We start from the raw sequence: 12,545 nt of genomic DNA, 5'->3' as shown, positions 1-12,545 counted from the left end.
TTCCCTTGTTCCAGCCCTTGCCTTGAAGCGCTATGAAACACATTGTGTATAGGCGCTATATAAATAAACTATCATATCATATCATATCATATATCATAGACTCCATACCCTGGGACTGACTACTGTCTCCCAGGGCATGTAAAGTCACCATTGACTTTACTAGTCTTAAATTGTGAACAGAACCAGTACAAACCATCATATTGTGGAAGTACTGAAAGGAGTTAATTATATTGCCCCTCGGTCTGTTTTTAAGGGGGCACTGTCCAGTCCCCCCCTTGTCGAGTTTCTGGCTGGTGGCAGTGGTTACCACGCGAAATATTCCACCAGAATATTCTCTATGATATTTTCCCATTGATTTTAAACGCACCACTTTTTTTGGTGCAATGTTAAAGATACCGCTGGTTTATTTATTTAATATTAAATCCCCGGTTGGGTCTTTTTGCCAGAACTCTTTTCTAAAATGGCGTTTGTGTCCGTCTCTAACTCTGACCAAGGTCGAGCCCTTTGTTCCACTATTTTGGCGGGCTTCTCCACAGAAGCCCTCCAAATGGTGCCACTCTGTCTGGGTTCCACAGGAAGGGTGGAGGGGGGAAATGGCACCCTGGACTGCGTTGCCTCAGCAACTCAAGTCGCACTCCACTCTGATTGGCCCAGTGGTGAGCTGCCCGGCTCACCACTTAGCATGTGTGATTTACAGCTAGGCTGATGAATGGGGGTTTTTCTGCATAAAAGCAGGGCCTTTGGGACTAGAACTTCGAAAGTTGCCACAGGACCTAAGAATCCGAAGAGGGAAGAAGCTGAGCCATCTGCAACGACGACACCACCGGTGGAGCCCTGCTGCAACGACCTCACCACTTTCCCTACGACAAGAGAAGATCTTCTGCTGGACGAGTCTTCTTCCTGCCAAGCACCCTGGTGGCCGGATAGCCAAGCTTCACCACTTTGACAGCGAATAAAAGGAACTCTCCTTTTATTGACAAACTCCGCAGCTGGTTTCATCCCTGTGCAATGCAAAGACTCCACGTTTCCTCCTCGACGAGATCCTCTCTTCCCCTGGTTGAAACAACGAACTGCAATCACTGCCAGGAACAACTGCCACAGCTGGGTCTTCCTCTCTGTTTAAGGTACTGTGTACTGCCTGGCCTCCCTTTCTTCGGTTTGCCCAAGCCCTTAAATCCTTGGCTTGCCAACTGGGATGGCCCCAGACCTTCTAACTTCACCTTCTTGAATCACCCCAACATCTTTTGTCTTTTGAACATTCCGCAAAGACTTTTAGTGCATTTTTAAACTGTGTGATCCTGGGCACATTTCGCTTTGCTCCCTTTTAAGTGGGCCTGGCCTATGACCTTTGGCTCAACAGTCTATACTGCCTTTATTCCCTTGCTGAGAACTCCTAAAAGTGTTGGGACCTGTTTTATTTCTATGCTCTGCCTTTTTCTCTCCCTTAGAGTGCCATCGGATTATGCGCTCACATCTGTTTAACAAATCATTGTGTTTTAATTCTAACTTGTCTAATAGTTATTAAGAGAGGTGTGTGTACTTTACCTGACTGTGTTTTAACTTGCTTTTTATTAGAGTGCTAGTATATTGCCTAAAGTGTGTTTTAAATAATTAATTATATACTTTTTATACAAAACTCTGGTCAGTGTTTGTTTGCTCTACTGTGTTTTTAGCCCTATTGTGTATACTCTATATACTGCCCTACTCTTCTTGAGGAAAGTCTGACTGCTCAGCCACAGCTACCAGGTAAATCTGGGTGGTGCAGACTGCTACCAATTGGGTTTGCTGATTACTCCTGTAGTCTTAATCTTTTTGCAGTGTTCCCCAAGGAGAGCTGGCAATTACTCTTTCCAAGGAGAGTTTCCCTGTTTTATCCTGACTGGACCTATGGCTTTGTGCAGGGGTCTTGGTTAAAACAACAGAAGACTGAGACTTGTCTGTCTGTTTCTGTGGAGTAGAAGACTGTGACCTGTCTGAATGTTTCTGTGGTGTAGAAGAAGGTAGAGAATGCTTCTTTTGTTGTTTTTCCCCCTCCCCGTGGGTGGAAGAGTATTTCCCCGGTGTTTTCGCTCCTTCTGAGCTTTTCGACGTCTGGCGTCGAGGTTCGGGGGTAGTGTCCCTATCTCTAGAGTGTGGAGGTCGGGACTCGGGAAAAGCCGTCACGCGGTCTACCGACGCCGACTCCTGGAGTGCGGCCTGGGGATAGAGGTTGGCTTCGTCTTCCGACGATCAAACCTCCGTTACCTTAGGGAGCGAGGCACTTTTGGCAACAGTGGATGGCTGCCTGGAGTCATGTGGCGATCTACATCGAGAACGCCCAGAGGACACCGATTCGGTGGACTGTTCTCTGTGAGCCTCTTTCCGAGAACTCGACATGCGCGTCGAGTCTCGGTGGGACTTTGCGTGCTTGGTGGAAGTGGTGTGGGTAGCGCTTGTGTCGCCGGGGGTTTTCCCCATAGCTGCCCTACCTGACAACCTTCCGAGGTCGGGGACTTGCGCTTGGCTGTCTCTCGACGCCACGTTGCCCTCGCCGTCCGAAAGCACGGCGTTGCTGCCATCGCTGAAGGCGCCCTCTGCTGCCATGGCCTCTTGTTGCCTGGCTGGTGGGCCCAACGTTTGGTCGAACGGTCCTTAAGGGTTTTCGGTTTAAACCAACTACACGCTCTGCAGTTGGCCTCGGGGTGGTCCCTCGGCAAGCAGAGGTTACACATGGCGTGTCTGTCAACCCAAGGGTACTTGCGATTGCACTTGGGGCAGAATTGGAAAGGGGTACCCTCTATACGCACCCTGTGGCAGCAGGCTAGTGTGTGTAGGAATATATAAGAAAAAGCCTATATATATTTAGAGTGTAGAGGATGTACCACCCCCCACTCTCCCTACTTCCAGGGCTGAGGCCAGAGGCCTTCCAAGGCCCGGGCTGAGGCCAGAGGCCTTCCGAGGCCCAATTCCGTCATGAAGCTCTCGACAGTTCTTTTTCTTCTACAATGGCGTTGAGTGTCGAAGGTGGGTGACTCAACGTTGGGGTGGAGAAAATGGTGAAATATAACGATATTTAGCAAAATTATGGCTAAGGCTAGGGAACTCTGCGGGATGCTTCCGACCAGTATGGCGGAAAAAAACAATCTGAGGGTCCTGGACGCATGAGGGATCATGGGTACAGTGGACGTCATACTAGGGATAGTATTACTGGCACGCCCTGTGTCGACGCCCATTTTTGAGTTTCGAAAAACAAACTGTAATACTCCGCAGCTTCCACTAGATGTCGGCCTATGCACAGCATGTGATCTAAGCAGATTCCACAAGCCTCAGAAATATATTTATATATAATTTAGTTAAACATACCAATATGCAATAAAAACAGTGCTAAAAATATCCAGGAAAGGAAGGCAAAGAAATGCAGTATATAAGGATGGAAACATTCTGGATACTTGGCTGTTAGGTTGGTATACGCAGAGAACTAGGACAACCGTAAATACTAGAGAACACCTGATATACGTGACCAAGGACCAGTAACCGGTAGGAAGTTCAGGGAACAGGGAAACCCGCCCCAGATGGAACAAGGAAGCATAAAAAGAAAAAACATGCAAGGAACTCCCGAACGGAACGTGGACGAAACTAGGGGGAGAACACATTCGACAGCAAATCCAGTAAGCAAGGCAAGAAGGGAGAAAGCAGCAAGTGAAGTCTGGGAAGACAAGGACCAGGATGTCTGGTTAACACAGTTAAAACCAAAAGATACAGGGTAATCCAAAAGCAGGTAGGAAAACAAGCCAGAAGTAGATAAGAAGATCAATGCATCAAAACTGGGGCAATCCACAAGCAGGTCAATAGACGGGGCCGGGACGGAAACCAAAAAATCCAGGAGGCAAACAAGGCAAAGAAGCAAGACTGGGGCAGAGGAAGGCATGAGACTCACCAAAGGTTTGTCAAACGCTGCTGTTCAGATCTGCCGGTTTTTTCAGTCATCTGCTCTCGAAGTAGGGACGTGTTGCCATGGTGGCAACCACCATTGGGGTCAACAGATGAGCCGACACTTTGCGCCTCTTGCAAGGCAGCTTGGGGCTTGTAGTCCGAGCCACCATGGCAGTCTCCATTCCTACCGAACAAGCTGCAGGGATAGTATGCCATGCGGCTGGGGCACCCATAAATCATGACATTAGCAGGGAGAAGATAGGCAATAAATCACCACAATGTTCAAGAAAGATAGGTTTCTTGAAAACAAAGGTGAAAAGGGTGTTTAACCACTTATAGGTTCCTGACAAATGGACTAAGGGGGGAGGCTGTGGCCTTCCAACAGTACCTTATACTGTTCTTGGTGGTTTAATGGCACCAAGCCAGGCTTCTGATCATTGTGGTAACGGTTTGAATCGGGTTCAGTTTCAGCGAGTCACAGTGTTTCATCATGTGGGTCCTGGAGGTCATCAGGGTAGGTTTGAGGGTTTCGACTTCGGGTTGAAGGCGAAGATGCTGGAGGCGCTTGGTGAAGATGAGGAGGTACAAAGTCTTTTGCAGCAGCAAACGTTTGTTTCAGGCTGAGGCAACAACATGCTCAGCTGGCGCAGTTTGGCAAAGAACTGGTTCAAGGAGGGGCAACAGTGAAGCTTGCGTGCATCCCAAAGGCAGCACAGGTGTATCCTGTGGGGTAGAATATGGCAAACACATCACTAATGCATTTTGATTGGTGCAAGGCAATGAAAAGCAGGGATACTAACTATTGTGGCTCTCGGGTGTTATGAGTTTCAAGCTAGGAGCTCTGGGACAAGATACGTCCTTGTTCTCTTACTCCCAAAACAGGAAAGGCTGGCTTACACCTACAGGGGTCCTTCACCTCAAATAAGGTCCTGGGGACCGGTGGAGTTGGCAGGACTGGCTCTAGCAACAGTTTCCCTCCCTTCCCCCCATTGTTAACATGTCGTGGGTAGGGAGCAGAGCTTGCCTCCGCCTTGGAACACCGGTCTTCTCAACTTGTAAGGGGCTTTGTAGAGGACTGCTCTCCTAAGAGGATCCAGATGAACTATTCCTTACGTCCTGGAAGGTCCAAAAATGAAACCAAGAAAGGGTGGGTGACCCCCTCTTTTATAGGTAAAAGGCCACATGGGCTTGGAGGAAAGCAAGCCTGCTTTAAGGTGTCAAATCGGGTCCAATTCATGTCCTTGTGACATGTTGTCTTTGCCTTATTGCATTACACCAAAAGTATTTTAGGCAAAAGGCAGTGTAGGAGACGGGAAGGAAGAAGAGGTGCACCGAAAAACAAGCTGGTGGAATCCTTCCCCAACTATGCTGAGCTTCCACTGACTAAAATAACTGCCTCCTTATCAAACCCATAGCAACAAAGGCCCTCTGGTATGTAACACACTGGTGTGGGGCTAGTCCTTTTATTTATGGTGTCCTCCTTGAATCCTGCTTCCCAGGACATCTCCTGCTGTTGGTTGTCCTGCTGGAGAAAGGTGTTACCTGACCTCTTAAAAGATCAAAAGGCAGCTCCCACTGGCAATTCTCCTAGTTGCAGCAGAGACATCCAGTCTAGTGAGAATACACATGGCTGACCTGGGCTCATAGTGTTGATATATGTATCATACAGATCAAGTGTGGCTTTAAGAATTTTGTGAACTAACTTCTACAAAACTACAAACTTGGGTACAGCTTATATTTAAAAAATAAAATGCCACAGGATGATAGTTCAATAAATCTGTGGTTTTGGAACAGAGGTGCACATTTTAATGCAACCTCTGAACTGCAGTGACTTGACTGTGACAGCAGCTGTCAAGAGGCCACCTGTGACCCTTGAACCTGCTCTGTGCCGGTGGAAGTCAGGGGATGCAGATCAGGAGAGTGATGCAGCAGAGCACATGCATCACTATGCTTTGGGTATGAAACTTAATGAAAGGGGTCTGATTTGCAGACTGCCCTTTCTGAGATGGAGTGATCTGCATCACTTTATTAATTATGAAAATGCAAAAAAACTAGGACTTCTACACCCTTTATAAATAGCAATTCCTCACATTCCCCGTCATGACACTTTCCATTGTATGGAGCATTTTGCCATCTGGTCATCCAAACACAAAAATGTATTGGCAAAGCCAAGTGCTTTCACCTTTCTATAGTGAATGCAGACTGACATTGACTCTGGGGATTAAGAGGAATACAGAGTCCCAATAGGGTGTCCAAGCCAGAAACCAGACAATAACTTGGGTAACTGGTGTGTGGGAGTGGGGACAAAGGTGTTTAGATTATGCAACAGTAACAGAGAGCTAAATGTTTGCACACTGCAATGAATCCAATGCACTAGAGGTTTACGCTCTCTTCATGTTGGGTCGGCACAAGGCAGCAAGGCTTCAGAGGCGTCTGTTCGACTTTTGACTTGACTGGCCTCTCCATGCCAGGGTAGGCCATTAAATCTAGTGTTTTGCAGACATTTTCGGTACCCTGCCTCTCCTTCACATAACCCACCTGGTCACTATGTATCAAAAGAGGAAGGTCCCTGCTTAATCTGTTGGCTAAGATACTAGTGTATATCTTTGCATCCACGTTCAATAATGAGATTGGTCTATACGAGCCACATTCAAGTCTGTCCCTTCTCTCCTTAGATTTAACTATTATTCTGGCCTCTGAAGGAGGGCGGGGCCTGTCCGGTGGCCATCATGTCATTGAACAAGAGAGACAAGAAGGGTGTCAGGACGCCTCTTTGCCTTTTATAGTAGGCCGGGGTGAAGCCATCCTGAACTTGTGCTGATCCTGCCTTTAAGTTGGAGATGGCAAAATCCACCTCCTCTGCTGTTATAGGGGCATTTAATCCGTTGCGATCTGAGGTCGGCAGTGGGCGAAATGTAACATTGGCTATGAATTCTGCTGTACCCTCCTGGGAAGACTTACAGCCTGAAGTGTATAGCTGCTCAGAAAACTGTACAAAGCGAGCTGTTATTTCGTTTGGGTCGTCTAGCGTGGATCCTGTCTGGGACTTAATCTTATTGACTGCTCTTTGCTTTCATAATTTGGCTGCGAGTAGGGTGTGGGCCTTGTCTCCTTTTTGATAGTATCTTTGTTTTACATATCAAAGGTGGGCTAGGGCCTTCCCCTGCAAGACTTCCTTTAGTTCCTGTCTAAGATCTCTGATCTCTGCTAGGGTTTTGGCGGTCTCCCCCTCACCTATCTCTAGGGCAGATTCCTTCCCACTAATTTCCCTCTTCAACTGGGTCTCTCTGAGCAGATTTGTTTTTTTCACTGATGCCCCTTGCGCAATTAAAAGACCCCTTATTGTGGCTTTTGCCACTTCCCACTCTGTCGTGCGTGGGAGATCACCTGTATCATTTTGTTTAAAGAAATCCCAAATCTCTGTGTCTAAGGTTTCCCTAAATAACCTTTCCTTGAAAAGCATATTGTTGCATAAACATTGTTTGTCTACAATCCTGCTTGCGCCTGGGTCTAACCCGATTACCACCTTATCATGGTCCCAGCAAACCTACTACATCGATGGATGAGCTATTTGTGTGGTGTTCGAGTTCCCCTTCTAGGAATATGTAATCTATCCGGGAAAATGCGTTATCCGAGGGGGGAGTAGAAAGTGTATGCTTTTTGCAAAGGGCGCTGGGCCCTCTAGGAGTCAACCAGAAAATATTCCTTTATCAGACTCTGAAAGGGGGGGATGGCACCATCCCGAAAGGATTTCCAGTCCAATGCTGGGTTCATTACCAGATTGAAATCACCCCCAGAAATCAGGGCTCCTGTCCTCCCACTGTCCAGTGGCGCAGAGATCCCTACAGAATGTTAATTGCTGTGTGTTGGGGGCGTATGCCGAGCATAAGGTGACTTCCCTTGATCTGATGGTCGCATGTACAATGAGATATCTTCCATCCGGTCTCTGTGCGTTTGTGATATCTGAAATCCCAGGGAAGCGCGGTACAGGACCCCCCCCCCTTCTTTTCTGGCCCGGCTGCCCATATGGCTCCCCCCAGTTGCCTTCCCTTCAGGGTATATTCATCGTTTCGCCTGTATTTGGATTCCTACACAAATAAAATATTGAATTTCGCTGATTGAAAGCCTTCACCAGCATTGATCTTTTCTGTAGCTAATTAAGACCCTTGACAATCAGTGACCCCATCTGTACTGTATCAGCTGCCATAGTTTGTATAAAGGTGGTGCATTGTGTTAGGCTGTGTGCATTGCCCCCACCCTGCTCTCGTGACTTCCTAGATCTTTGATGCAGCCACATAACCAGATTATGTGGATTTAACGGCAAGGCACACAATTCGTTTGGATCTCTCTCTCTCTCGTTAACCCACTCCCCAAAGCCTCCCGTTTCCCCCGTACTCCCTTGAAAAAGAAAAAAAGAACAAGCAAACCAAAGAGGAGAGAAAAAAAGAAATACTCTTAAAGTTGGAGACGCCCTAGGAAAACAACATAGGGCCACACAATGGGTGTCCCTCCGAGGACCCAATGAACCATTAACTTATCAACAGATAACTAGCATAAAAGCTTTATGACCGTTCGATGCTTCGCCCAACCGGCGAACGGTGTGTGGCGAAGCCATGTGAGGGGGGGTTGCAGTGTCGTTCTTGTAATTAGTTACTTTCTTTGGTAGGCTAGTCGGATCACCGTCTTCCCAGCTTCGGCGGGGTACGCCTACTGTTTTCCCCTGGCCCACCCTGATGGAATTGTTTTTGCGATAAACTCTCCTTCCTCAGCATCCAACAGTTCGCTCCTTTTCTTTCAAGACTCACAGCACACTGGTCACCTCCTCCCCTGAGACCACCCTGTATTCTTCGTTAGTGTGCTCAAACAAGAGCGCAAAGGGAAAGCTCCATCTGTATCTTATATTGTGCTCTCGCAGCCAGAAGGTTAAAGGGCGACAGTCTCTTCTCTGAGCGAGAGTAATGGCCGACAGGTCTTGATATATTTTGACTCTCGAGTCCTCGAAGTCTATGAACTCTTGTGTTCTGGCTTGCTGCATAATTTCAACTTTGTGCCTATAGTGGTGGCACTTAGCTAAAACTGATCTTGGACCGCCTGGAGGGCTGCCTGCTCTGTGGACTCTCTCGAATTCCAACTCAGGGGACAGGGGGCTTGAAAGAGCGATCTGACCAGTGCTTTCACCTTTCTTTCCAAGCTTGCTGGCGTCTCGTTGGGGGTTTCCTTGAGGCACTGGATCCGTATATTTGCTCTCCTCTCTCCGTTTTCCAAGTCGTCAATTTTTGCAGCCAAGTCAGAGTTCTTTTGTACCAGATCTTGAAAACGACTCTCTGCCCTCATTTCTGTGAGGTCTGTGGATTGTTGATATTTTTCCAGGACCTCCATTTTGTCCTCGATTGTGTGAACACTCTCCTGTATGGCGTTGACTGTCGTAGTCATACAGTTCCTGAGTGAGCGAATCTCGTCCAACAGAAGATGCTCATCTGCCTTCGTTAAGGTCTCTCCTCCGGAATGAGAGGGGCCTCCTGTGGCAGGAGAGCCGCCATAGTTCTGTCCTCCCGGCGGTATTCCTGGAGCTTCTGGACTGTAGTTGGGTCTATTCCGCTTAGCATAAGTGCTTTGCTGACTCTTTCCCCCCGAGGGGGGCGGAGGGGGTTGCTGTGAGCGGTGCGAATCTGCATGGGGCATGTCACCCACCTCCTCTGTGCACTGCCAAAGGTTGTTTGCGTGAGAATTTGGGTACCGGGGGAAGGTGTTTGGCTGAGGGGGAGCGGATGCCACTGTGTTTTTTAGAGGGGCACCTGACTGTGGCTTGTCCCAATTTTCAAATGTGTTGTGCCTCTTTACGTGCTTCTTTTGGTTGCTCATGGTTTCTGTGCTTGCTACAGGCTTCAATAACAACCAGTGCGCTCCCCTCTTCCCTCCTTGAGGCGTGGTGAGGTGACATGCGCTATTTTGAGAAGTGCCGTTACGTGGGGCCTTTCAGCAAACTGTCTGCTTGTTGCGTGGGCTTAGCCCGGATCCCTACAAGGGGACAGACTGTGGGAACTTATGTGCGTGGGCTCTGGGTTAATCTGTTTGAGAGGGGGTGAGACTGGGCCAACACCCTTTTCCTCTATGCTTTGCAGCAGGGGAGGGGGCCTGGAGAGCGTTGTGATCGGCCTGCTGATCCTACTGTGGCCCTTTGTGTTTGGGGATGCTAAAGAGCTCTGTGCCCAGCACAGGCAAGCGTTGAGTGTTTTCTGATTCTCTTCCCCGTGAGCGTTATGACTCTGCCGACAACCTGCACCCATATGTTAAGGCTCTCACTGTTCGTGGGCGCATAGCACGGCTCAATTAACTTCCTCTCTCCCTCTTGAGCCTTTGTTTTCGTTACACTGTTAGCACATTGGGGGGACCACTCAGTCTCCCGTTTTTGTCCCGTTTCCCCTCCTAGGCTTGGAGGGGGGCTTCTAGACCAGGCGTCGTCACCTGCTCTCCACCATGTCCTCTCTCCTTCTCCACCCCCTCTCCTTACCAGTATTTCGGAGCATGAGGTGCCTCCGGTAGAAGCTCCCTGCGCAGGGGCTTTCAGAGCCGTGTATCACGCTGACGGGGTGAGCAGCCAAACGTGTCAAGCGCCGCAGAATCACAAGCTGCTCCTCCTCCACCTTCCCACTTAGCTGGGACTCTGGCCCCTGAGAGCCTTCCCGTGCTTCTCGCTTTGCCTTTCTCCGGGGGACTGCGACTCCCATCACAGGTTGGCCCGAGTCGCACGTTGCTTCGTCTGCGGCACCGCTGCAGTCCTCAGTTGAGCCCACGCCGTTCCCACATGGTTTTCTCTGTCAAGACGCTCTCCCTCACTGCACGCTCACCAGCTGGTCCCAGAGGGAGGGGGCCCTTCAACCATTGTTTATTCTTCATGTCCCCGACACTGATTTTCCTCGGGATTAAGCCCAATGTTTGCAAACTCCTTCCCACGTCGGGAACGCTGTATTTAAGCTGCTTGCGGGCTGGGCTAGCTGCTAGTCATCCGCCATTACTTGTGGGTCGTCAGGGAGGCAAGAGTTCAGGCAGCTATTTCACCTGTGCCCCCTGGTGGTCTCCCTGGTTTCTCTTTCAATTGGAGGTACAGTACCGAAACTAAAGAACCAGTACTTATATAATAATCTGTATCTGCATTGGGGTCTTCCTCTGTGGGTTGGGATGTGTCCCTAGATATAACAAGGTAAGAAAGCAGACCATTCAGTTTTGTGGGTAAATGGGCTGCAGGAGGAACCCAGACCCAATCACTTGGCTGCATCACTTCAAGCATTCTGGCTTTTACCCAATTAGTGGGGGGGCAACATTCATCTTTCACTGGCTTCTTCATGGGCTGTATCTCAGGTGTGGCTTTGTGACTCTATTCATACATCATTCTGGTTATGTTTGGTTTAAGCAACTGTAACTTCACTTGCTGCAGGCAGTAATTATGATCCTATACGGCCACACTTGTGTACGATTTACTCTCACAACAAAACAATGTTTGGCCATTGGGCTTGGTGTTGTATTTATGTGGGATTTCCAAGTAGGGACATTCCAGCAGCAAAGCTTGCTGAACCCATCTACACTCACAAAAATACTGACACCACAGCCAGCCATACCAGGAGCCTCACATTAGGAAAACTGCTGGTATAAGGTGCCTTTAGGGCATGGAGGGTATTTGCTTCTCTGATAAGGCCTCAGATGAGGATTCACAATCAGAATAGTAGGGTAAACCAGGTAGAAACAAGCAAAACTTAACAAGATCGTCTTACCAGGTACTACGATGGGACTTTCAGTATCGCAACATGTCCAGATACTGCTTTAATAGTGCAAATCCATCCCTCCCCTCACAACTATTACATTTATTAAGGGGTTGGGGACAAACGCGAATGGAAAACAAACTATACATGGGTCCATTCACTTTCTATTCCTCATGCTGCCCCTGCAACCACTGCCCCAGCAGTCACAAGGCTAAATATAGGGGTACCAAAGGTGAAGATATGTATACGAGATGGTGGCTTGGAAAACCTAATGTTGTGCCTGGATAACGGTTAGCTGTGGAAAGCCTCAAAGCTCAATTGCCTGATCAGGAAGTTTTGTTTCACATCATTTCTTAATTGGGTTAAGGGCTAGTATCCAAATCTTTTCAACTTACCAAAGTCACAGAGTTTCAGGATATCATTGTAGCTGATTAACAGATTTTCCGGTTTAATATCTAAAAGAAAAATTTAAAAGAATTGAAATACTGGTATACTTTAAAATGTGCATTATTTTTTAAACAGAACAAAGTGGACAAATATTAGAAATCAAAAAGTAATAGACCTTATAAAAAAAAGGATATTAGTGGACTAAAATGCTGATGATAATGTGCTGATTAGAAAACATCTCTAAAGACCCCATTCCGAGTATGGTGCAAACGTAAGTGGCATATTAAATTCCTCCTACTTTTTTAGGTTATATTTTTAAAAAGTGTTGGCGTTTAAAATTCCACATTTTACAGTTACCACCTTAATCATGGGGGACTCCCCAAGTGCAGGACTACACAGTTAAGGGAGTAACGCTTAGCGTTAATGAGTTCTCCAAGTAGTTTTGGGAACAAGAACATACAAAATGCAGACTGTATGTACAAGTAAACA

The 12,545-nt window shown here is 47.8% G+C and overlaps 1 protein-coding gene across 11 annotated transcripts in view; it reads right to left on the bottom strand.

Moving 5' to 3' along the window:
- Nucleotides 1–12,545, bottom strand: part of CDKL5 (cyclin dependent kinase like 5) — a 2,489,742-nt gene that overhangs the window by 913,652 nt on the left and 1,563,545 nt on the right. For all 11 annotated transcript variants that reach the window (XM_069636841.1, XM_069636839.1, XM_069636845.1 and 8 more), the window contains one exon: nucleotides 12,065–12,124. In XM_069636841.1, the coding sequence (XP_069492942.1) occupies nucleotides 12,065–12,124 (60 nt within the window). The remainder of the gene's footprint in view (nucleotides 1–12,064; nucleotides 12,125–12,545) is intronic.

This window comes from Ambystoma mexicanum, chromosome 7p (genome assembly GCF_040938575.1).
Source record: "Ambystoma mexicanum isolate Mex_15411 chromosome 7p, UKY_AmexF1_1, whole genome shotgun sequence".
NCBI classification, from domain to species: Eukaryota; Metazoa; Chordata; class Amphibia; order Caudata; family Ambystomatidae; genus Ambystoma; species Ambystoma mexicanum.
Note: the sequence above shows the minus strand (reverse complement) of the source record. Positions and strands in the feature narration are given on the sequence as shown.